This window comes from Malus sylvestris, chromosome 8, assembly GCF_916048215.2.
Source record: "Malus sylvestris chromosome 8, drMalSylv7.2, whole genome shotgun sequence".
Lineage (NCBI taxonomy): Eukaryota > Viridiplantae > Streptophyta > Magnoliopsida > Rosales > Rosaceae > Malus > Malus sylvestris.
In genome coordinates, this window is record NC_062267.1 from 13148073 (window position 1) to 13175274 (window position 27202).

Here is a 27202-nt window from a genome sequence, read left to right on the forward strand (position 1 = left end):
TAAGATCTTGATTTGTCTGACCTCTTCCCTCTTCAACACTTTGAAAATGTCTGGCCCCTCCGACCGTCGTTTTGACTTGAACCTTGGAGAAGAGACAGCCACGCCTTCTCCAGACAACATATGGCGCCCATCCTTCATATCCCCTACTGGTCCTCTTACCGTTGGGGATTCTGTGATGAAGAATGATATGACCGCTGCGGTGGTGGCCAGGAAACTTCTCACTCCCAAAGATAATAGACTACTTTCCAAACGGTCTGATGAGTTGGCTGTTAAGGATTCTCTGGCTCTTAGTGTTCAGTGTGCAGGTTCTGTGTCTAATATGGCCCAACGCCTATTTGCTAGAACCCGCCAAGTTGAATCATTGGCTGCTGAAGTGATGAGTCTCAAATAGGAGATTAGAGGGCTTAAGCATGAAAATAAACAGTTGCACCGGCTCGCACATGACTATGCTACAAACATAAAGAGGAAGCTTGACCAGATGAAGGAATCTGATGGTCAGGTTTTACTTGATCATCAGCGGTTTGTGGGTTTGTTCCAAAGGCATTTATTGCCTTCATCTTCTAGGGCTGTACTGCATAATGAAGCTCCAAATGATCAACCTCCAATGCTTCCTCATTCTGGGGTTCTTTCCAGTACTGAGGCTCCGGATAACCACCCTCCGGTGCTTTCTCTTTCTGGGGCTCTACCGACTGCTGAGACTTCCCCTAAGCAACCTTTGTGAAGGCTCCCTCTTGTTTGTTTATTTTGATTCATGTATATGTACATATTTGTAACTTATCGGGAATATCAATAAACAAGATTTGCTTCATTTCAACGTATTGTGTTAAATACACCAAGGCCTTCTTCACTAAGTTCTTTGAATTTTTTCCTTTTGTTGAAGCTTGTATGTTGAAACTTTGTGAGTGAAGCATGTAGGTTGAGGTAGTGCTCCCTTAATTTCCCGAGTGAGGAAAACTTCTCGTTTGGAGACTTGAAAAATCCAAGTCACTAAGTGGTCGTGAGACTTCCGAGTATCAAGGTGCAGTAGCATATGGTAGGAGTCCCCCAAGTCTCTGGTCGAGGGAGTTGACGAATGAGGCATTTCCTTTCTAAGTGGTAGCCCAAAACTCCTTCTTCATATATATTTGTTATGAAAGTTGTTAGGCCCAAAGAAGAGGAGGCCTAGGCAAATTTTTTTTTTGATTTTTTTTTTTTTTGAATTTTCAAATTTCCGGATTTTTGAATTTTCGAATTTCCGAAAAAATAAAAAATAAAAATAATATATATATATATATATATATATATATATATATATATATATTTAAAAGCTTTGGTGTTGAAGCTTTGTATGTGAAGCTTTGAGGTTGAAGCTTTGTTGGGCATCATGAATTGATTTTGCTTCACACTATCTTGATGAAGAGTGTGTGAAGCTTTTATATGTTTTGGTGTTGAAATGTTGTATTGTAGGTGAAGCTTTGGGGTTGAAGCTTGATAGGTGAAGCTTTATAGGTGAAGCTTTGGTGTTGAAGCTTTATAAGTGAAGCTTTGGTGTTGAAGCTTTATAGGTGAAGCTTTGGTGTTTGATAGGAGCATATTTATGCGACTTAGTTGGCTTGTTCTTGTGCATTTATGTCGTGTTTCCTTAGTTATTTTAATGTTTAAAGTCATTTTCGTGTGTTTTCAGATTTTATGGACAAAGTAGGCAAGAAGATGCATTTTGGAGCATTTTGGAGCAAAATGGAGCTTGGAATGCATGTCACATATTTGGGCCAAAGTGGATGGACGAATTTGAGAACTAAAGAGGCCAAGAATGTGAAGAATTATGGTCCAAAAGATGAAGAACTCAGCCCAAAAATTTGTCACCCCAACTTGCCTTCATTGCCATGCAAAACAACATAGAATTCCCTTTGGATTCCCATGCCATGCTTGATCACTCTTGTCCCCTACATAATTTCTGATTTCATGCTTCAATTCATTTAATTATTACACTTAATTGCTTGATACCTCTTGTTCCCTTCACGCACAAAATTTTATACAACTTTCACAACCATAACATGCACTAATTGATGCTCCATCATTCACATTTGGAATCCCATGCCTTGTGTACCACATGTTGCTGCACCTTTGACCCATTTATTGACACATTTTCACCTCCCTTTCCATCTCTATGCAATGTACACAATCATTCATGCCCCCTAGCTACAAGACCACTCCATTTTACCCTTCACACTTTGCATCATCACTTCATTTTCACCCTTGGACCATTGCACACCACATACACTCTTTGCCGTGCATTCTCCCTAGCCTAACCTGATTCTCTAAGGTTTTTGGGGCCTATATATACATTTTTACACCCCTTGGCAAAGGGTTGACACTCTCATATTCACCATTCATCACATAAATTCGTCCATACTCACCCTAGGCAGCAAAACACCCCAAAAACACCATTCTAGTGTCCAGAAAATATCACAGCCACTCCACCTTCTTCCACCCTCTTTGCCTAGCTCTCCACCACCCTCCAACCCTCAAACACTCATTCACACTTACCCTAAACCTTTCCATACCATTCCCCATCCATTCTACATCATAAAACTACCCAAAAATCCGTCCATAAAGCAATCTGCCGCAAGCAAGCAAAGGAGAATTCTTGGATGCACTTGCTACCCAAGTTGGAGCATTTTAGGTCTTTTCTTTCCTTTGATTTTAATGTCTAATTTTATGTATCTTTGCTTTGTGAGTATGAGGAACTAAACCCCTCTTAGTTAGGGGGTGATTCGAAACCATGTTCATACTTGCAATATGATTTGATTACATCCAGTTGTGATTCATAAGTTGTGAATTCAATTTACTTATCCGATCATATAAAAAATGATTTGTGTATGTTAGTTGAGAGTGCACGCTTAATTTTCATGCATGAATTTAACGCTAGAATATAAGGGAGTTTCACCTAATCGTTATGAACTTATATTCACAAGTAGTGAAGGTTGCTAGTCACAATCACGTTAAGTAAATTCTTGGCATAAGTTTCATGCAAATCATAGTAACGAGTGCCTCGTCAATGCTTATGTTTTTCATAGAACTTAATGATTCTTGCTTGTATCTCTATTATGCAATTCATGTAGGGAACTTGTAGGGAATGTTTTGGGTTGTCGTATGCAATCATCCAATCCAATAACTTGTGGAAAAACTGAGGGTTAATTAGTGCAATTCACGGTTAATTTGGGGCGTTGAGTATTCATAGCTTATCGAAAAGCAACTGGAAATCGTTTTGTATGCAAGTGTGACATGTGTGGAGAAGAACCTCCTAGCTAGCCTTCCATCCATAAGTTTCATTCAAATTCATTTTACAATCTGTTTTGATTCACTTAAATTTGTCTAAGAATTTGTTTACTTTGTTCTTGTCTTAATTTAATTATTTTCGTCCAAAATCAACCCCATCTTATTTCTCTGAGTCATATTAATTAGAACTTGTCTTAGATTATGTTTTTAAGTGTTTTAGTTCATTAGAAAACCAAAATTCGTCCAAGTTTGTGTTAGAGTCCCAAAACTGCCCAGATTGTGTGTTTAAGGTAGTTTTGAGTGTTTAGGGGCTGTTTTGAGTCTTTTGGTTTGTTTTAGTGTTTTAAAGTATAGTTTTGCATTCTTTGAGTCTAGTTAGTGTTTTAAACTTTGTTTTTACGTTTTCAAGTCAGTTTCCAAGTGATTTAGCAATCCCTCCTAATCCCCGGCCTAGAACGATCCCTACTTACATACTTTACTACAATTGATAAAAAGAGGGTTTAATTTTGTGTGTTAACTTATTTTTCACATCAGTGTTGAAAGGTTGAAGCTTTATAGGTGAAGCTTTGGGGTTGAAGCTTTATAGGTGAAGCTTTTGTTGGCACCATAAATTAATTTTGCTTCACATTATCTTGATGAAGATAGTGCAAAGCTTTTGAGATTGATATTTGTCCTCCATTGATGAAGCTTTTGTTGGCACCATAAATTGATTTTGCTTCACACTATCTTGATGAAGATAGTGCAAAGCTTTTGAGATTGATATTTGTCCTCCATTGATGAAGCTTTTGTTGGCACCATAAATTGATTTTGCTTCACACTATCTTGATGAAGATAGTGCAAAGCTTTTGAGGATTGTAGTTGTGTTCCATTGATGAAGCTTTGTTGAATTTCCCAATTTCCAATTTCCTCTTTTTTTTTTCTTTTTTTTTTGTTTTTGTTTTTGTTTTTGTTTTTGTTTTTGTTTTTTTGTTTTTTTTTTGTTTTTTTTTTGTTTTTTTTTGTTTTTTGTTTTTTTTTTGGGAAAACTAGAAATTTGAAAATGTGGGAGAGACAACGTATACAAATTTTGCTTCCATACTGTTAAGCGAGAGATTGTGATGCAAGCCACATCTTGTAGTAGTCGAAGGTTTGGATGAACCATATAAATTGAATTTGCTTCGAACAGTCTTGATCAAGAGCGTTTGAAGCTTTCTATGAGTTGTAGTGTTTGCATTGTTACAGAGGAGAAATGTCTGAAGCAGATGCAAGAGGGCTGAAGAGCTTGATCTTCGTATACCATGCACTGAAGCCATTGTTGGCTTGCAATAAGACTTTGTTGGTGACTATAGCTCTTGTTAGGCATAAGTGCTCCCCTAGTTGAGTTGTAAAGCTTGATGGTTTTTTATTATTTGTGAATGCTAGGAGTTCACATGTACAAGTTGTACCACTCGTCTTCTGGTTAATGGAATGAATGGTAGGTTGCTTTCATCACTTGGTTGGTGGTACGAATGTGAATTCCTTAATCACCTTTCATCACATTTCATCACCTGGTTGGTGACATGAAGGAGAGTACGCGTTGTACATTTCATCACCTGGTTGGTGGCATGAAGGAAAGTACGCGTTGTATATTTCATCACCTGGTTGGTGGAATAAAGATGAGTTCCTTCTTCACCTGATTGGTGATAAGGGTGGCAAGTTTCCAAATAATATTAGAGTACGGGTTGTACATTTCATCACCTAGTTGGTGGTACGAAGGTGAGTTCCTTTATCACCTAGTTGGTGAGAATAAGGGCAAAGTGTCGAGGCACATTGTGGCAAATGTCGAATGACACAAAGTGTGTTGAACCCTTTCGAAGCACAGTTGGCTTATGTATGGATGTGTTGGAATGTATGATGTTTATGCATGAATGTGTTGGAATGTATGATGTTTATGTATGAATGTATTGGAATGTATGATGTTTATGTATGAATGTGTTGGAATGTATGATGTTTATGTATGAATGTGTTGGAATGTATGATGTTTATGTATGAATGTGTTGGAATGTATGATGTAGATCCTTTGTATAGTCTTGTTGACACATACTTAGATTTTGTTTTGTATTGGAAACATTTGCGTTGAAGCTTCAACACTTGAGTGTTTCATTGCTCAGAATGGAAAAGAGTTTATGACCGAGTTGGCTAAATCACCTCTTTATTGAATTCATACCAAATGGTCTTTGTTACATAGGATGCCGAACGGCTGTAGCTTAACACTTGTACAATGTGAGTCTATTTGTAATAGTACTTCAAGTGGTTAGCATTCCATGGATGGCCAAGGGTCTTGCCGTCGGAGTTTCTGAGCTTGTAGGAGCCAGGGCGGCTGATGCCGACGACCTCGAACGGTCCGTCCCAGTTAGGACTGAGTGTTCCTTCACTCGGGACCCTATCACAGAGTAATCTTTTCTTCAGTACCCAGTCTCCCACTTTGAAAGAGCGAGGTTTGACCCTTGAGTCGTAGTAGTTGGAAATGCGCTGCTTGTAGGCGACATTCCTCAGGTGAGCCTGATTTCTGTGTTCCTCGACTAGATCCAGGTTGAGGGTGAGTTGTTTGTCGTTCTCACTCTGCATGTAATTCTGGATTCGGTATGTTGCTTGCTCAAGCTCAACCGGGACAACTGCTTCTGTACCAAAAGTAAGTGAGAATGGAGTTTCTCCTGTGGAAGTCCGATATGAAGTGCGGTATGACCAAAGAACTTGGGGTACGAATTCTGGCCAACAACCTTTAGCTTTGTCCAAGCTAGTTTTCAGAGTGCGCTTGATTATTTTGTTAACGGCCTCGACTTGTCCATTAGACTGGGGATGGGCTGGAGAGGCAAAACATAAGTTGATGTTGAACTTAGAGCAGAGCATCTTGAACTTCTTGTTGTCGAACTGTCGCCCATTGTCCGTGACTATCGCATTGGGAATGCCGAATCTACAGAGGATGTTCTTCCATACGAAGTCTTCTATTTTTCCCTCAGTAATGGTTCCCAAGGGTTATACTTCAGCCCACTTTGTGAAGTAGTCAACTGCAACGATTGCATAACGGACCTTGCCCTTCCCTGTAGGCATTGGGCCGATCAAATCAAGTCCCCATTGGGCGAAGGGCCAAGGGCTGATCATAGGAGTGAGCGGCTCGGGAGGGGAGTGAGGGATAGTTACGTAGCGTTGACACTTATCACATGAGCGAGATATTCTAATGGCATCTTGGTGGAGTGTTGGCCAATAGTATCCTTGGCGAAAAGTCTTGTGTGCTAGGGATCGAGACCCAGCATGATCTCCGCAGACTTCTTCATGTATTTCCCGAATGACAATTTCCGCCTCCGCAGGTGTAAGGCATCTTAGGTAGGGCAGGGTAAAACCGTGCTTGTAGAGTTGGTCATTAATGATCAGGTAGCGAGCAGACTTGTATCGAATCTGCTTAGCTTGGACTTTGTCATTTGGGAGGGTGCCATGGGCAAGGAATTTATAAATTGGGGTGATCCAACTATCTCCTTGTTGTAAATTGCACACTTCCGCGACCATGGTGCTTGGTGCTGCCAACAATTCGACATGAATTTTTCTCCCAATCTTGTATTCCGCTGCCGAGGCGAGGCGGGTCAAAGCGTCTGCATGACTGTTTGCCGCTCGAGGAACTTGGGTGATCTGGTAGTGGAAGTGCTTGAGCAAAAGTCGTGTTTGCGCAAGATATGCTGCCATGGAGCTATCCTTAGCATCAAAGTTGTTCGTGACTTGGTTGACCACTAATTGGGAGTCACTGAAGATATCAATTTGTTTAACTCCAAGATGCTTGGCCAAACGTAAGCCTGCTAGAAGGGCTTCGTATTCGGCCTCGTTGTTCGATGCCTTGAATTTGAAACGAAGAGCGTATTCTATCGCCACTTTGTCAGGGGTAGTGAGGACTAATCCTGCTCCGCAACCCTGTTGGTTGGATGAGCCATCAACATACAGACTCCATGTTGGGGTTGTTGATTCTATCTTCTGAGCTTCCGATGGTAATGAAGCTATTGCTTCAGGTGTAGAAGCGATGTCAACAGGATATGTGAAGTCGGCGATGAAATCTGCTACTGCTTGACCCTTTTCGGCTGGTTTTGGTTGGTAGGAGATGTCAAACTCACCCAATGCTATCGCCCATTTGATTATTCGCCCAGACGTGTTAGGACTCTGGAGTATCTGTCGAAGAGGGTGATTGGTAAGCACGATGATGGCGTGTGCTTGGAAATAAGGGCGAAGTTTTCGAGCAGACATGACCAATGCTAGAGCTAATTTCTCAATGTTGGAGTATCGTGCCTCCGCATCTTGTAGGGCCTTGCTAGCATAGTAGACGGGCCGTTCGACACCACTGTCATTTCGAATAAGAACAGAACTGACTACTGAAGCCGAAACCGATAGATAGATAATGAGAGTGTCACCAACTTCTGGTTTGGAGAGCAGAGGGGCTTTACTCATGTACTCTTTGAGGTTCCTGAATGCCTTGGCACATTCCTCCGTCCATATAATGTACTTCTTATTTCCCTTGAGTGTTTTGAAGAAAGGAGCACATCTGTCTGTGGCCTTAGAGATGAATCTGGTTAAGGCTGCCACCTTGCCAGTAAGGCTTTGGATGTCTTTTGAAGTTACTGGCTCTTTCATGTCGAGGATTTCTTTGATCTTTTCTGGGTTAGCTTCAATGCCTCGTTGGCTAATCATGAAGCCTAAGAATTTGCCAGAGCCCACGCGGAAGGCACATTTGTTGGGGTTCAACCTCATTCGATACCTCTTTAGAATGGTGAAAGTTTCAGATAGGTTGGTGATGTGTTGGTCAGCATGTTTGCTTTTGACTAACATATCATCAACGTAAACTTCCATGCTCTTCCCAATCTGTTCGGCAAACATTGAATTGACCAGTCTCTGATAAGTTGCTCTTACATTCTTTAGACCGAAGGGCATGACTTTGTAGCAATATAGTCCCCTGTCAGTAGTGAAGGCTGTGTGTTCTTGGTCTGAGGGGTTCATGAGGATTTGGTTGTATCCTGAATAAGCGTCCATGAAGCTCAAGAGCTCACACCCTGCCGTAGAGTTTATAAATCTATCAATGAGAGGAAGGGGGAAACTATCCATCGGGCATCCTTTGTTTAGGTCGGTGTAGTCGACACACATTCTCCACAAGACCTTTTGAAGCAGGAGACTTTCCTTGGTCGGATTTTTCTTAACAAGGACAACATTTGCTACCCATGTTGGGTAATTGACTTCACGGACGAAGCCTATGTCCTTGAGTTTTTTAACTTCTGCTTTCATCGCCTCGTATCGTTCAACATCATAAGATCTTCGCTTCTGTTTTACTGGTTTGGTCTTAGGATCAATACTCAAGTGGTGACAGATGATATCGGGAGAGATGCCCGGCATATCTTTATATGACCAAGCGAAGACCTCGGCGTTCTCTTGCAAAAAGGAGATCAGCGACAACCGAAGGGGTGGTGACAAAGTGGTGCCAATCTTCACCATGCGATCTGGATGGTCTTTGGAGATAGAGACATTCTCTAACTCTTCAGCGGGTTGTGCTTGCTGGGTGAATGAGTCATCTCGAGGGTCGTCGGGTTGACTGTTGCCATCATGAAGATCCGAGTTGGCTTCATCTGGACTGGTCTTTACTACCTGGTTATGTATAGAGAGGGTCTCCTTGGGGACAGGCAGGTGTTGTTGCTTAACTGAAGTGTTGTAACATGATCGAGCACTAAGTTGATCTCCCCTGATGTATCCATTGCCGAAAGGGGTTGGAAACTTCATCAACAACATATGCGTGGATACCATGGCCTTGAGATCATTGATGCCTGTGCGCCCAAAGATGACATTGTATGCCGTCGGGCAATTGACCACTAGGAAGTTAGTGGTAATAGTAGCTGTGTAGGGGCATGTACCAATGGTGAGGGGTAAGTGTATACTCCCTAAAGGTTGCACGATATCGCCAGAGAAGCTTATCAGAGGAGAAATCGAGCGATCGAGCAAGTGTTCAGCTACATTAAGTGCCTTGAAAGCTTCAGCAAACATGATATTAACTGAAGCACATGTGTCTATCAGGATTCGTTTCACATTAAAATTTGCTATGTGAGCCTCCACGATCAGCGGGTCGTTGTGAGGGTAGATGATACCTCTTTCTTCCTCAGGGTAGAAACATATTGGATCCCAGTTAGGCTTTTGATACTTGCCTCCCCTGATGTCTTCCACGTGAAACACTTGATGGCCAGGTCTCAAAGTTCGTTCACTGTTTTTCATGGCCCTATTGGAAGATTCAGACATAGGTGCGCCGCCGCTTATAGAATATATCACATTCACCTGGCGTTGGTTACGGTTATAACTTGGAGGGTGAAGGAGGAACTGATCAATTTTTCCTTCACGTGCCAAAGCTTCAATATGATCATGGAGGATGACGCACTTCTCGCCATCATGGCCATTATACTCGTGGTAGCAGCAAAACATGCCCGTGTTTTTCGTGGACTTGTAATCTGGCTGTCTTGGCTTTGGCTTTGGTATCAGATGAGCTATACTGGGGTAGATGGCCACGCATGTAGCGTTCAAAGGTGTGTATGTCTCATACCTCGGGGTAGGGCCTGTCTTGACATATGATTGGCCCACTGCATTGACTGCCTGGGGACGGGAGTTATTGTGACGATATCCTGAGTTATCGCGATAGTGCCCCTTATTCTTTTTATTAAAATGAGATTGGTGAGGATGGAAATCTTTCCTTTTGCCCTGGGATTGATATGTCTGCTGACTTGGCGAAGCATTAAATGAGGCAGGGGGGTGTGCTGCTACCGTTTGGAAGGTTGAGGTCTTCTCATTCGGTTGGATCTGGCCTCCACTCCCTACTTGCTGATAAAGGGTGACTGTAGGGGGTTTCCCTTGATATGTTCTTGCCTCGGCGGAGGCATGGTTGTAAGCTTGTGCCATCACCTCAGAGTAAGTTTTCCAAGTGTTGGCATTGATCATGTACTTAAAGAAACAGTCACGTAAGCCTGCCGTGAAGGCCTTGAGGGAGGTCTTGTCATCTGCCTCAGCGCAACGAGAATACTCATGGCTGAAGCGGCCAGCATACTTTCGTAATGACTCGTCCGGCTTCTGGCGAATAGTGTACAAGTCATCTGCGGAATGCAAGCGATCGGTCTGGAAGATGTGTTGAGAGACAAACAGCTTCCTCAACTCTTCAAATGAGTCTACTGTCTCAGGTGGAAGACGGCAATACCAGTTTAAAGCTCCGCCAGATAGGGTAGAGGGGAAGAGAAGGCACCGTTCTTCGTCGGTGTGTCTCCGGTATACCATGGTGGACTCAAAGAGGTTAAGGTGTTCAATCGGGTCTTCCTTTCCAGTATAGAGTTGTAAGCCAAGCTTCTGCTTTGTCTTTGCTTGGAGGGGGGTGTTGAGAATCCTTCTTGTGAGGGGGCCAGGCCTGGGTTGGTTCCAGTCAGGTATCTCGGCTTGACGTTCAGCCTTCAACTTGTTTACTTCCTCCAGGAGTTGTAGGACAAGGGGGTCCTGAGTGGAGTCGTGCACCACTGAAGTTTTCTTCCGTAAGTCCCCATCGCCTCTTGGAAGTAGGAAAGTTTGATCAAGATAGCATGATTTTTCCTTGGACTCGTCACACTGACTCCTAGAGTGAGTATGTCGGAACATTTCCGAGTCCCCTGTACCTTCATGTTCTTCTGGGACTTGTTGCCCATTCCCTAGATTAACTGCTGGCCTAGGTCGTAGGAGAGGACTGAGTCTTTCAGAAACTCTTGGGTCATTGATCTTTGAGCTTATGTGGATGGGATTCTCTCGACGTTGCTTTAGGAAGTCTCGACAATCGCGATAGACGGCTTTTGATCCTTCCACTCCTTCTGTGAGGAGGTGCTTTCCTCTACTCCTTCTGCTTCGGGTTGAAGTAGCTGGATTGAGATAAGTCTCATGTTGATTATCACATTGATGTGTAGCTCGATCCCTATCAGGGATATCCGTGTTGGATATCGGTGACCCTCCGTGTTGGGGGGCATTCAGATGATTGTTGACCTCAGCAGGGGCGACGCGCTTGTGTGCTTAAGCATGCCTAGCCTCGTGAAGCATCTCGAAATTTTTTTCATACTGCTCTTGGAGGACCTCGTTCCTCATCGCTATCTTGTTGTTCTGAGCTTCTAACTCATCGACTTTAGCTTGAAGAGTAACTCTATTTCCTTCCTGCTTTCGTTGCTTCATACTAGGTCCAATGGGGGTGTCATTCTGTGTGCTATGGCTTCTTTCGCTCCCCATGTTGGAGAGAGATGTTTGGCCAAAAGAAAGTGTACGAGCGGTGGAAACCAGCTTAACAAAGCTGAAGAGAGTGGGAGTAAGTGTCTTTCCCACAGACGGCGCCAAATGTTGATGCACAAAATCAGCGAGGACTTTGCTACAAAAGAAAGTGTCAGGTTTGTGACCTTTGCTTGGTTGCTTCGATCACTAGTGAAGATAAGTACGTAAATGAATAAGGACAGGGAAGCAAACACAAGATGTACGTGGTTCACCCAGATCGGCTACGTCCACAGAGTAGAGGAGTTCTCATTAATTGTGAAGGGTTTACACAAATACATAGGTTCAAGCTCTCATTTTGTGAGTTCTAGTGAATAGTTTAGTACAAAATGACATTAGAGATTATTGTGGGAGAATGATCCCTATTTATAGAGGAGAGTTTCTAGTTTTGTTCTAACATTGACACGTGTCGTGTTGTGATTGGCTTCTGATGTTGACACGTGTCGAGCTGTGATTGGCTTCTGATGTCGACACGTGTCGCATTGTGATTGGCCTCCTGGTTGAAGGGAAGCTCTTATGGGTCCTTGATGGTATAACGTTGACCGGTGCTCAGTAGTTTCGGGATTGGTCAAGTATGGTACAAACATATATATATATATATATATATATTTATATATATAATTTTGTAGTTTGAGTCAAATATCTAAATATTAAATTATAAAAAAAAAAATTGGAACCAGCCGTATGTTTTGGGTGGGGAGGGGGCCCCAAAATATATCCTTTTAAATATGTGTGTATATATATAATATATATAAATATATTTTTAAAGTTTGAATTTAATAAAATATTTAAATATAAAATTATATAGTTGTCTTGAAAGTTGAAACTTGGCTGCAAAATGTCTTGGTTGGGGTGAAACAGAAACTTCAGCAACACTTCACCTTTTTTTTGGGAATTTAACGTACATAGCAAATTGAACATTGAGCAAGTTTGTGCTGGACCCATTTGCAATACTTATCAGATCTTGAAGGGGTTTCCGTGGTGTCCAGAGACTAATAAAGGTGATGGTAAGTTGGGTTTTTTTTCACTGGATTTTGTAGCTTCCAATTGGGTGTTTGTTGTAATTAACTGGGTGTTCTAATCACTGACAATTTTTTTTTACAGTGGAAGTGATTTTGGAGGTGAGTCACTCGTGCTGAAGAGTAACCAAGAGAGTGAAGTTTGGGAAGTGTGGTCTGGAATCCATTGCTGGTTATGCTGTCATTACTATATTGTAAGTTATTTGTTTTCATTTTCTTATAAGTTCTGCAAATGGCTTTCATGGAGTCATGAGAATATGGTAGTTGGTGATTTAATAAATTGTTATCCAACTCCAGCCATGAAATACTAACATTTGGAATATTTATTAATGAAACAGATTGGTCTAAAAATTGCGAATAACTTGTATTGTTTCGGTAAAATCATTTGAGGTCACGGTGTGATGTATAGGAAAGGCCTCCATATGTTACCTACTACCGTTACTTACTGCCATTGTATAATCCCTAAATCTCTATGAAAGTGTCCTTTTCTTTTATGGATCAATTGTGGCATACCTGTGTTGGGCATGCTTAGGAAGATAACATCCCGGATATTGTGCTGATACTAAATTTACAAGGACATTCACACATTTCCAATTTGTATACTTGCATGAAAACATACCATGTGAAATTCTAAAATATCTACTAAAATAGAAGTTGAAAAATTGTAGTTATTTTCGATTCTAGGGGTTTATGATTTGTTTATTTTAATGTGTATTGTTTATGCGAAATCAGAGTATTCACTTGTCAAGTGTCTATATTGCAGTTATAAAATTCGAACTTGTGGATGCACTTAATAAAGTGGTTAAATCCCTTCAAGAAGATACATGGATTATGGGTGCACTTAACAAGGTTGGTTACTTTTGCTTCCTAACTAGTTTTGGTTCAAGATAATTCAAAGTTTTGATGTTGAATTTTACCATATTTTTTATGCGCCTCATTTTGTGTTGTGTCATTTGTATCAAACTGTTGTGTTGGGTAGTGGGTAAAATTTGAATTTTAGTTTGTTTCTTTGTCAATTTGTTGTTTACAGAATATTGAGTTGATTGTTGATTGTGGGGTTGTGATTTCCTAATTGAAAAAGAGTTGGTTATCATGCCTTCTATTAGAAATAGTAAGTCCACTAACAGAAACAGAAAGTATCTCTCTGGGTCTCAAAAAAGAAGAAATAAGGAAAATGAAGAAGCATTAATAAAGTCTCAGGTTGGATCTCTCAGTAAGTTTTTCAAGAAACAAGATGATATTTCAGTGAATGAGGAACAAGGGAATCATGACAGTAATGGGGAGAAAGATGATTTCATGACTGAGATTGATAATGAAGAGCAAGATGAACGATATGAGCCTCTATCTGACGATGGTAGTAAAGAGCAAGAAGATGAACCTCTGATTGAGACTGACATTGAAGAACATGATCAAACTAATGAGAATGGTAAGGATAATGAAATTGTCTTTCCTTTGGATATTGATGATCCAGGGAATTGGGATAAGATTGATCAAAATCTTAGGGACATGTTAGTGGAAAGAGGTCCTAAAAGAGTTGATGATGTTGCATTTCCGAAAGATAATTCAGGTAGGCATTTTTCTTCTGTACATTACATTAGAAAATTGCTTAATGGGGAAACGCAAGATAGGAAGTGGCTAGTGTACTCATGTTCTTTGGATATAGTATTTTGTTTTTGTTGCAAGTTATTCAAGCAAATTGGAATCAAGACTTACCTGGATAATGAGGGTTTGAAAGATTGGAAGAATATTGGTCACATGCTTACAACTCATGAAACTAGCAAGGAACACATTCACTACATGAGTGAATGGATTGAATTGGAAAGAAGATTGCAAAAATGTAAAACAATTGATGAAAGTGTGCAACAACAAATCAACAAAGAGAAAGAGCATTGGAGACAAGTGTTATGGAGGATAATTGCTGTTGTGAAAAGACTTGCAAAAGTTACTTTGGCATTTCATGGAGACAATGAGAAGCTGTATGAAGAGAATAATGGAAATTTTTTAAATGTGATTGAAATGATTGCTGAATTTGATCCTACAATGCAAGAGCACATTCGGCGTATTGATACACATGAGACTCATTACCATTATCTTGGTCACAAGATTCAAAATGAATTGATACAACTATTAGCAAGTGAGGTCAAAAGTGAAATCATAGCAAGAATCCGAGAAGCAAAGTATTTTTCAGTGATACTTGATTGCACTCCGGATGCCAGTCACGAAGATCAAATGTCTCTTATAATAAGGTGTGTGGATGTTACAAAAACTCCAATAAAGGTTGAAGAATTCTTTTTAGAATTTCTGAATGTACATGACTCAACAGGGTGTGCACTGTTTGATATGCTTTTAGGTGCATTGAGCACTCTTAAACTTGATGTTGATGACATAAGGGGACAAGGTTATGACAACGGTTCAAATATGAAAGGCAAAAATAAAGGCATGCAAAGCAGAGTACTTGAAATAAATCCTAGAGCATTCTACACTCCATGTGGTTGTCATAGCCTTAATCTTGCACTTTGTGATATGGTCAATTGTTGTCCTAAAGCTATGTCTTTTTTTGGAGTGGTACAACGTATATATACATTGTTCTCATCCTCAACAAAGCGATGGAAAGTTTTTACATATCATGTGCAAGGAAGTCACACCCTCAAACCGTTGTCACAAACTCGTTGGGAAAGTCATATTGAAAGTGTTAAACCCATAAGAGAAAGCGCTCAACATATAAGAGATGCTTTGATTCACTTGGCAAATACTAGTGAAGATCCTAAGTCAAAGAGTGAAGCTGAATCCCTAGCAATCCATGAGCTGGAGAATTTTGAGTTCTTGTTAGGTATGGTTATTTGGCATGAATTGTTGTTTGCTATTAATACTGTTAGCAAAACTCTTCAAAAAGAAGACATGCATATTGATGTTGCTATTGATAAATTGAAAGGGCTTATATCCGTTCTTGATTAGTATAGAGAAACTGGATTTGAAGAGGCAATGAATGAAGCTAAGAAAATAGCAAGTGGATGGAGATTGAGCCCGTTTTTCGTGAGAAACGCATCATTCGAAGAAAGAAACAGTTTGATGAGAGTGCTAGTGAAGTGGCAACACAATCAGCAATTGAAGCTTTTAGAGTTGATTACTTCATAGTTGATCAAGCTCGTACTTCCACTTCATATCAGGTTTGAACAATTTCAGAAATATGAAGAAACTTTTGGGCTTTTGTTTAATTTGAAGAAGTTAAAAGATGTAGACAATGATAGCTTGAAGAGTTTTTGTATCAATCTTGAAGGATTTCTGAAACATGGTGAGCATTCTAATATTGATGGAAAAGACTTATTTATAGAGCTAAGAATCTTAAGAGAAACTTTGCCGAAGGAAATAAATCAAGCAATGGAAGTGCTAAAATATATAAGACAAATGGATGGTTGTTTCCCAAATGCATGGGTTGCTTATCGTATTTTGTTAACCATACCAGTTACAGTTGCCTATGCAGAAAGAAGTTTCTCAAAATTAACGTTGATCAAATCGTATCTTCGATCAACTATGTCACAAGAAAGATTGAATGGGTTAGCTATTTTGTCAATTGAAAAAGAATTGGTTGAAAAGTTAGATTATGTAAACTTAATTAATACATTTGCGTCTAAAAACGCGAGACGTGTAATATTTAAGTATGTTTGCATATATTTATTCTTTGGATATGAATTCTAATGATTTTTGATATAGAAATGAACTTTTTCATGTATTGAGCGAAATCTTTTCTTATACATATAAATATACAATGAGTTGGGTATCAAAGAACTTCAGGGCCCCACTCGAAGGCTCGCCTAGGGCCCCCAATTTCTCAGGGCCGGCCCTGCACCACGTTTCACTTTTTCTCTCCCTCTTATGTTTCCTCCTTTCTACTGTCGGTGCACACATGCACAGAAACACAGATCACTGCATAGCAGCAGTAGCACGCCAAACCTTGCAAACTTCGGCGAGATCCTTCATTCTCCGACATTAGGTAAGCATTGGGTCAACTTCTCTTATCCTTTTCGTGATTTAGAAGTGACTTTTAGATCACTAGGTGTCTGATTTGATGATGTTTTGGCACAGAAATGGCACGGGGGAAATGTCCCCATATTTTTCGGCTAACTCGGGAAGTTGCAGGTGCTTTTCCGGCCTACTCCGGCCATGGTTGGGAGTTGTAATGGTATACTTCAATTCCTCGTCCTTTAAGTTTCAATTTGGTTTATTAGGTTGCTAGTTTTGGTTGAGTTGTGGAATCGATAGGGGCCGGTGAACTTTCGGCTTTCTCTTTTGTAGAAACTGGTGGCCGGATTAGGAAAAAAGAAAAAAAGAAGAGAAAACCCGGCCCATGACCCAAGGCCAAGCCTGTGGCCCATTGTTCTAGCCTGGCCCATTTCTGAAATGGGCTCAGAATATTCTGGGAATATTTCTTAGGTTGACTTTTTCAAAAATTTCTCGGAAACCCTCATAGGCTAATTTCAACGTTCTGAGTCCCTTTTTGACATACATTTAGTGAAATTCTAAAGTTTTAACGTAGTTGACCACCATAGCGTCTCGGTTGACTTTTAGGGTTGCCTGTTGACTTTCGTTAACTTTTTACGAAAATTGATCGGGACCCTCCTTAGTGTATTTCGACGCGCTGATTCCGAATCCACCGTCTGTTTCTCCAAATTCAAACGTTTTAATTGAGTATTACTAATGGGTCTCAATATTATTCTTAGGTGCGGTTACTATCGGAGACTTCGCTAGCCTAGTTCGAACGGCTGCGACCTCGCAAGTAACTGTGAGTGGGTATATATATATATATATATATATATAGGGGACGGATCCGTTGCACCATGTTTTTTACACAATTTTTGACACAAGTATCTAATCAATAGATTAGTCCACTTTTAATGGTTGAGATGATAGGTTGACAATATGGCAATTAATTTTATTTATATTTTCCGAAAAATACATATTAAATATTAATAAAACTTTACAATTATAATTTTCTTTCTCTCTCATCTATCTTAATAGACTTTCATCGAATTGGCATAGTCTAATAATCATCTTTGAATTCTTGCTGTCATCTAATCCTATTTTTGGGGAAAGTATTTTAATCAACTCTCCCTCTCATTTATTTCTAATAATCAGTGAAGAACAAGAATAAAAACCCTAATTACATTTCTCCTTCTTCCTATGCAAACCTAATAAGCTTTTCTTTTTCATCATCACTCAATTCATTTCTAATCTATTCTGGTTCCATCAAACTCTCCCTCTATCCCTTAGTATGTGAGATATTATCCTTCTTTCTACCCCAATATCTCACAGAAAATTCTTATTTTGCATTTTGATTAAAAAAAATCAAAATTCTCTCTCATAAAGCTTGACGGAAATCGAATTTGTGAAGTCTCAATAACGTTAATAAAACACAACTAATTTCAAAACATTGTTGGCATAAACTTTAACAAAATACACCCAATTTTTCAAACTATGAAAACTACAACAAAATAGCACAATTAAGTGACTAATCTATCCTACAAAATTTAAGCATCATCACTCTCCACATATTCGCCCAAGTCTTCTTGTTCCTCATTCCCTGGTAGATTACAAAATCGCAAAAAAAAAAAAAAACATATACATAAATAGGTAACCAAATATTGGAAAATATCAATAAAAAAAGTTAATTCGACTTACATTCATTAGTTGATTCGATCTTTCTTCTTTTCTTATTCGATGGGCAATTTCTTGTGTCATGTCGTACTAACTTATTGCATGAACGACATTTTCTTTTCTTCTTTTGTTGAGCCAACTCAATACCACTTTTCATCATTTTTGAATTGCTAATATTGTCCTTTTTACCCATTTGTGAGATATTGGGGTCCAAAAGTAGCAGTAGAGAGCCACCTTTTGTTGAAGAAGCAACATTTGCATCTTGTCAAGAATTTTCCGCCAACCTTCTTTTCGAACTACTAATATTATCCTTCTTTCTACCCTTAGTTTGTGAGATATATGGGTTCAACAGTACTAGTACAGAAGAATCAATATTAGTACATGTGTCATTTTTGTTGAAGAAGCAATGGTTGCATCTTCACAAGAATATTCTGACAGCTTTTTGGATAGTTCATCTATAACTTCCATGAAAATTGTGTATGCCTCATTTGAAGAAGCTACAGTACAAGCCAACTTAGTTGCTTGATGACACATATGGCTAAGTCTCAAAGCTTCTGATTCTTCTTTATCATCATCTGTCACCAAACTTTTAAAATCTATTATCCTAAATTTGTTTGCTTCTTGCTTCCATCGCGGCAAAATAAAAAGTTCAGGTATTGTATCAACATCCAAGCGGACAAATACTTTCAACAAGTGTCTGCAAAGTATTCCAACAAACTCAAAATTTTGGCATTCACACGTACCTTCATGCGTTTGCACATTTAGCTTCATCACAAACTCTTCTTGCTCTCCAAGTTTTGATTTCACTACGTATGCATGATATTCATTGTCACGTGGCATTTCTTCAACTTTGTACCGATTGACTTTACTCCATTCATCCTTGAATTTATTGAATACATTTCTAGTATACAAACTTGCTGCATGTTGCAAAAGAAATTCTCCTTCATTGACAATACGATACTTGTGTTCTGATTCAAAATCTTTGTCACTTTCTCTTTCCATAATCTTCTTCAGTGCTTGTTCATATTTGACGACAAACTCACTAAGATTTGTTGTTGGTGTGACAAATCCATCAAAAAAGTAATTAATACCCTCACTACGTCTAGTAGTATTCATTCCTGCAACAAATATTCTACGATTATAAACAAGAACCCAAGAAGAACACATCTCATATAAACTTTTTAGCCACTCATCATTCTCCAACCCATCTTCTTTCATCAAGGCCATCCACTTTACTTCAAAATCCCACTCATCATTCTCCAACCCATCTTCTTTCATCAAGGCCATCCACTTTACTTCAAAATCATCGATCTTATATGTCTTCCGAGTACATTTTTTCATCTCAATCTTGAACTTGGCCTTCTTAAAGTACACATGTGATAACTTTTCAGCAAACTTCTTCTTGATATGCCATAGGCATAATCGATGATGAGTGTTTGGAAAAACCTTGGCAATTGCTCCTTTCATTGCCAAGTCTTGTTCAGTAATAATTGTAATCGGATGACGTCCTCCTATTGCTTCAAGCCATGTCTCAAACAACCATAAAAAGGTAACTTTTGTCTCATCTTGTAAATGTGCACATCCAAACTGTATTGACTGCCAATGGTGGTTTACTCCAGTGAATGGTGCAAAAGGCATATCATACTTGTTTGTCCTGTAGGTTGTATCGAATGTAACAACATCACCAAAATAGTGATAAGCCATGCGGGACCGAGCATCCACCCAAAAGAAATTAGTTGCTCTTCTATTTTCATCACATTGGATTGCATAAAAAAATGAGGATTTTCAGCTTGCTTTTTCTTGAAATAAGTAAGCACTGACTGAGCATCACATCCATCTAGTTGTCTATGTTGGACATTTCTCAAGTGGTTATAGCAATCTCTTTTGTTAAAGCCAATATGTGTGCCACCAAAAATTGAAGAAACTTTTGCAATTGGCAAATTTTCTTCATGAAATGTTTCAGTGAGAACTCTAGCAGCTTTGGGCATAACTTTATTTAACTTCATTTTCATTCTTCTTTCTGGTGTAACTGGTTTGTGGTTGTGAATGTCTTTGAACACTGAAAATTTCCATTTGTTTGACCATCTATCATGTACGATTCGCATACTTGCTTTACACCCACATTTCACTGTAGAACAATTCTTATTCATTTTCTTCATATTCTCAATCTCACATGTTTCCCTATCTTCATTCTCTTCTAAAGTCTCATGTACTATATTTCTCAAGACATGTTTCCCTTGATGTGCACAAACAAATTGTCTACTTGTTATATCGTCTGAACGACTTCTTGTCTTGGATGAAGATTGAGTTCGAATCCAAAATCCCTCTTGTCGGCCATAATCTTGATAATAGTTTCTAGCCTCTTCCATTGTGTCAAAAAGCATCCCTACATATGGAGTTTTCAAGCCTTTTGAATTCTCATTTGGAATACATGTTTCATCATTCTCGACTTGAACTGTGTCTTGTACCTATTAACGTATATTAATCATGCTTAATGATCCAAGTTAAAAAAAATACATGATAAATATATGCTTAGTGAACTACGGACATAAACGCTAATTAGAAAAAGCAACTATAAACTTTTATTAAAATAAATACTAAAGGATATTAAATTGAGTATGTTTGTACCATACTTGACCAATCCCGAAACTACTGAGCACCGGTCAACGTTATACCGTCAAGGACCCAGAAGAGCTTCCCTTCAACCAGGAGGCCAATCACAATGCGACACGTGTCAACATCATAAGCCAATCATAGCTCGACATGTGTCAACATCAGAAGCCAATCACAACACGACACGTGTCAATGTTAGAACAAAACTAGAAACTCTCTTCTATAAATAGGGATCATTCTCCCACAATAATCTCTAATGTCATTTTGTACTAAACTATTCACTAGAACTCACAAAATGAGAGCTTGAACCTATGTATTTGTGTAAACCCTTCACAATTAATGAGAACTCCTCTACTCCGTGGACGTAGCCGATCTGGGTGAACCACGTACATCTTGTGTTTGCTTCCCTGTCCCTATTCATTTACGTACTTATCTTCACAAGTGATTGAAGCAACCAAGTGAAGGTCACAAACCTGACACTTTCTGTTGTACCAAAGTCCTCGCTGATTTTGTGCATCAACAGAGTACATACTGGAGACATGGAGGGAGAGTTTGATGCAAAATCTTCCACGCTCTCTGCCATTTTGAACAAGAATAGATTAGAAATGAATTGAGTGATAATGAAAAAGAAAAGCTTATTAGGTTTGCATAGGAAGAAGGAGTAACGTAATTAGGGTTTTTGTTCTTGTTCTTCATCGATTATTAGAAATAAATGAGAGAGAGAGAGAGAGATTTGATTAAAATACTTTCCCCACAAATAGGAGTAGATGACAGCAAGAATTCAAATATGGTTATTAGACTATGCCAATCCTATCCTAGATTGCTATAGGTAATTAGGACTCGTATGTGCCGCGCATAACGCTAGTCTTTACATGATTGTAGTACTAGAGTGTATATCATTGTTACACCCTGTTTGGGATAAAACTTGAACTTTGGGCTAAAAAGGAGGTTAGCCCAAAAAAAGGTCCAGAAGGAGGAAGAGTCCAAGGCCCAGTCGAAGCCCAGAAGAAAGAAAGAGCCTTTTTCCCCACTAAGTGCAAATCACTCAAGCCACATGCTCACCTACCTAAAGGTCAAGTGATGTAGACCAGCTAGCTAATCAACCCAAAAGTACTTTATAATGGCAGGACAAGTAAAAAGCTGATGAGTCACTACCCTTTATAGGCATTCGGGCAAGATTGAAGCTACAGACAGCCAAGCCTAACCGTCTATAAAAGGAGAAAGGAAAATCAGAAACAAGGACACTCAATCAAACAAACAAATACACAAACTCTGCTCAAGCCAGATTTGCATACGAAGCTATAGTCAACACCAAGCCCTCATCCTTTTCGGGATCAACCTTCACCAAAAAGCTTTTGTAAAAGCTATGCTACCCTGTCTAAATCTTGTTGTAGTATCGATTCCCTTATGTAAACTCATATTCCAATCTCCCATTCTAGCACTCAAACCCTTTGTAAATCACAAAGAGAGGAAGTTGCAAGACGATCAGCCTTGCCCGACCTCCTTTGTTTTTGTCTTTTCATTCATAAATCTAGTAATATGATGTATATTTCCATATGCATCCAAGTTATTTCTAGCCAGTTTATGATTAAAAGACTTCTAAGTTCTAACCATTCGGGCAAACAAGATTGATCAATTAAAAGTCCTTGGTCTCAAGGCATAAAAAAGAACCTTATGTGGACTTAACCCATATACGACAGTCCTTGATAACAAGAAGTCTGAAGTTACTTGGGGCGCAAGTAATTAGCCTATTTCTTAGTTTTAATTCTGTTATATCATGATTGCTACAGAACGCTTGAGTATAGAATTAATTCTGATGGGAAGCCTCAAGGCCTATACCTAAGGCCCAACAAAGGCACCTAACAACATTCGTTCTGCTCTGATTAGTTTTGATTGGAAACCTTAAGGCCTACACCTAAGGCCCCACAAAGGCACATTTCATTACTAAACTCGGGCATATTTAATCAAACTAAACATCTGTTTTACATCTGTCATGTTAAAGATGGCATGGCACGCCTGAACACCTAAAGGTTAATTTTGATTGTGAGCTTCAAGGCCTACACCTAAGGCTCCACAAAGGCACCTTTCAGGATTAACTCTGTCCTTCTCTTACAGTCCGCCAATAAGCAGAAGCCTGACATACAATATCAACCGGCGCCAAACCTCTCGGGGAGCTGTGTGCTCGTTGGCCAGGAAACGTCCCCATTGGATATTCCTCAAGACGAACACACCCAGTCTTGTTCATGTCAAAATAACTCTGCATGAACTCGTGTGTCAGCATGTGTCGATGAGCACTCGATATGATATGTTTGCTTATGCGAGATAAAGTGATTACTGATGTCATGTATTTATTTACGAATTTTATGACGTATTGTAGTCTTGAGATATTGCAGGCTAGTATTTTAATACTATACGTATTATGTATATTTTAGAAACTATACTTGTTTTACAGTGAGGGGTTATAATGTTTTCAAAATATTTTTTATCAAACTTTATTTTAGGCCCTTTCACCCTTATTTTTTGCCCATCTAGGCTTTAGTAGCTAAGCTTTCGTGTCGACAAAGACTCTTGACAAATCTTGATATAGGTGGTTACCTTCGATGGTATAATTCTCATCCTACTTTACTGTACTTTACTTATGCTCTGACATCACGTATGACATGAGTTCATTTCCGCTCACCAACGGACTTTTATATTTAGGCACTTTTAGGTTTAAATTTATTCACATTTTCCATATCACTACATTTTATGGCTTCATCACCCTCTGAATGTCGGCCAACATAACTCTATTCGGAGTCCAGATGGACATTCTCGGTCGGGGTGTATCAGTAGTTTTGTACCTGGGAGTTGTCAAACTAAAACCTATATAACACTTTAGTCGTCAATAAAAAAAAATCCAAATATTCAGCATGTCTAATAATTACTAAAAGTTCATCTTAAGTCTTAGAATTCAGTAGCAACCAAATGAAAACCATTTAACGATTCAATAGCCAACAATCGAAAAATTTTAAAATATTCGGTTGCTTTCTGCTCAAAATTGGATGTCCATTATGAGCCCCAATGTGTACTTTAGTAAATTAGGAAATATATTAGGCTTTTTTTGTTAGCAACCCACATAAAGTTGAACACACCCCAAATTAAAACTAATATTAAATGACTTACATACCCTACTATGTAATGACAATTTTGACCATATAAGACTAAAAAATAAAATCTAAATACACCCTAAATCACTTTTAATATATTATTTATGTTCTTCAATTCTTAAAACTCCTCTCATCCTCCATTGTAGAATAAAACCCTAACCAATGAAAGTACAAAAACGTTGATTGAGAAAAATTATTTAAGATGAATGGAACTAGGCCTGGCAAATGGGTCGTGTTTGTCGTGTTCGTGTTTTTTTCGTGTAACACCTGTTATCTTAACGGGTCGTGTTGTGTCACACTCGTTATCTTAACGGATCCTTAACAGGTCGGGTCAAAACGATATATTTACTAACACTTAGAGTTTATTTATACTTTCATTAAGTATAACATAAGATTTTGGGATATCCACTAGTGTAAATATTTTAAATTGAAGATCGAATTCATTCATTGTATTCATCTAGGGTCAAGGAGTGTAGCTGTAAAAAATCATCAAAATCAAAGTTAAAATAACCGTTAAATTGTGATTTTTTGTTTATAACCGTAAAAAAGTTTTGTCCTATTACTTGATCTCTGAATGTTTGTTTTTTGCAATTTTTGGCATATGCGATCTTGAAGTATATACAAATATGTTTGATGGTTGGATCGTGGAAACTAGTTTCGTAGAATGTGTATCCCATCAAAACAATAGATTCACTAACACTTAAGAGTTTATTCATACTTTCATTAAGTATAACATAAGATTTTGTGGTATCTATTAGTGTAAATATTTTAAATTGAAGATAGAATTCATTCATTGTATTCATAGGGTCAATGAGTGTAGCTATAAAAAAATCATCAAAATTGGAGTTAAAATAACCGTTAAATCATGATTTTCGTTGATAACCGTCTAAAAGTTTTGTTTCGTTACTTGATCTTTGAATGTTTTTTTTTTGCCATTTTTTGCTGATGCAATCTCGAAGCATATACAAACAAGTTTGATGGTTGGATCGTTGAAATTAGTTTCGTAGAATGCGTATCCCATCAAAACAAAAGATTCACTAACACTTAAGAGTTTATTCATACTTTCATCAAGTATAACATAAGATTTTGTGGTATCCACAAGTGTAAATATTTTAAATTGAAGATCAAATTCATTCATTGTATTCATATAGGGTCAAGGAGTGTAGCTATAGAAAATCATCAAAATCAAAGTTAAAATAACCGTTAAATCATGATTTTTTGTTTATAATCGTCTAAAAGTTTTGTCCTGTTACTTGATCTCTGAATGTTTATTTTTTGCAAATTTTGGCATATACGATCTTGAAGTATATACAAATATGTTTGACGGTTGGATCATTGAAACAAGTTTTGTAGAATGTGTATCCCATCAAAACAATAGATTCACTAACACTTAAAAGTTTATTCATACTTTCATTAAGTATAACATAAGATTTTGTAGTATCTATTAATGTAAGTATTTTAAATTGAAGATGTAATTCATTCATTGTATTCATATAGGGTCAAGGAGTGTAGTTGTAAAAAATCATCAAAATCGGAGTTAAAATAACCGTTAAATCGTGATTTTTCGTTGATAACTGTCGAAAAGTTTTGTCCCGTTACTTGATCTCTGAATGTTTTTTTTTTTGTAATTTTTTATTGATGCGATTTCGAAGCATATACAAACAAGTTTGACAGTTGGATCGTTGAAATTAGTTTCGTAGAATGCGTATCCTATCAAAATAATAGATTCACTAACATTTAAGAGTTTATTCATACTTTCATTAAATATAACATAAGATTTTGTGGTATCCACTAGTATAAATATTTTAAATTGAAGATTGAATTCATTCATTGTATTCATATAGGGTCAACGAGTGTAGTTGTAAAAAAATCATCATAATTGAAGTTAAAATAACCGTTAAATCATGATTTTTCATTGATAACCGTTGAAAAGTTTTGTCCCGTTACTTGATCTCTGAATGTTCGTTTTTTTTTTTCGATTTTTGGCGTATGTAATCTTGAAGCATATACAAACAAGTTTGACGGTTGGATCATTGAAATTAGTTTTGAAGAATGCGTATCTCATCAAAACGATATATTCACTAATACTTAGAGTTTATTTATACTTTCATTAAGTATAACATAAAATTTTGTGGTATCCACTAGGGTAAATATTTTAAATTGAAGATCGAATTCATTCACTGTATTCAATAGGGTCAAGGAGTGTAGTTGTAAAAAATCATCAAAATCAAAGTTAAAATAACCATTAAATTGTGATTTTTTGTTTATAACTGTCTAAAAGTTTTGTCTTGTTACTTAATCTCTGAATGTTCGTTTTTTTGCAATTTTTGGCATATGCAAACTTGAAGTATATACAAATATGTTTGATGGTTGAATCGTTGAAACTAGTTTCGTAGAATGTGTATCCTATCAAAACAATAGATTCACTAACACTTAAGAGTTTATTCATACTTTCATTAAGTATAACATAAGATTTTGTGGTATCTATGAGTGTAAATATTTTGAATTGAAGATAGAATTCATTCATTGTATTCATATAGGGTCAATGAGTGTAACTGTAAAAAATCATCAAAATCAGAGTTAAAATAATCGTTAAATAGTGATTTTTCGTTGATAACCGTCGAAAAGTTTGTCCCGTTACTTGATCTCTGAATGTTTGTTTTTTGCGATTTTTTGCTGATGCGATCTCAAAGCATATACAAACAAGTTTGATGGTTGGATCGTTGAAATTAGTTTCGTAGAATGCGTATCCCACCAAAACAATAGATTCGCTAACAATTAAGAGTTTAATCATACTTTCATTAAGTATAACATAAGATTTTGTGGTATCTACTAGTATAAATATTTTAAATTGAAGATTGAATTCATTCATTGTATTCATATAGGGTCAAGGAGTGTAGCTGTAAAAAAATCATCAAAATTGAAGTTAAAATAATCGTTAAATCATGATTTTTCGTTGATAACCGTAAAAAAGTTTTGTCCCGTTACTTGATCTCTGAATGTTTGTTTTTTTTTCTTTTTCGATTTTTGGCGTATGCGATCTTGAAGCATATATAAACAAGTTTGACGATTGGATCATTGAAATTAGTTTCGTAGAATGCGTATCCCATCATAGCGATATATTTACTAATACTTAGAGTTTATTTATACTTTCATTAAGTATAACATAAGATTTTGTGGTATCCACTAATGTAAATATTTTAAATTGAAGATCAAATTCAC

General features: G+C 37.9%; 2 protein-coding genes across 2 annotated transcripts; one reads left to right on the top strand and one right to left on the bottom strand.

Moving 5' to 3' along the window:
• Window positions 1-13661: 13661 nt before the first annotated feature.
• Window positions 13662-15524, top strand: LOC126631376 (uncharacterized). The gene has a single exon (XM_050301523.1). It carries the CDS (start codon window positions 13662-13664, stop codon window positions 15522-15524), a length of 1863 nt encoding a protein of 620 aa, XP_050157480.1.
• Window positions 15525-18575: 3051 nt separating this feature from the next.
• On the bottom strand, window positions 18576-19925 carry LOC126631377 (protein FAR1-RELATED SEQUENCE 5-like). Its single transcript, XM_050301524.1, has one exon. It carries the CDS (start codon window positions 19923-19925, stop codon window positions 18576-18578), a length of 1350 nt encoding a protein of 449 aa, XP_050157481.1.
• Window positions 19926-27202: the final 7277 nt, after the last annotated feature.

What these genes read in the sequence shown, in the direction of transcription:
- LOC126631376 (XM_050301523.1), top strand. Translation starts at nt 13,662, where the DNA reads ATGCCTTCTATTAGAAATAGTAAGTCCACTAACAGAAACAGAAAGTAT.
- LOC126631377 (XM_050301524.1), bottom strand. Translation starts at nt 19,925, where the DNA reads ATGGCTTATCACTATTTTGGTGATGTTGTTACATTCGATACAACCTAC.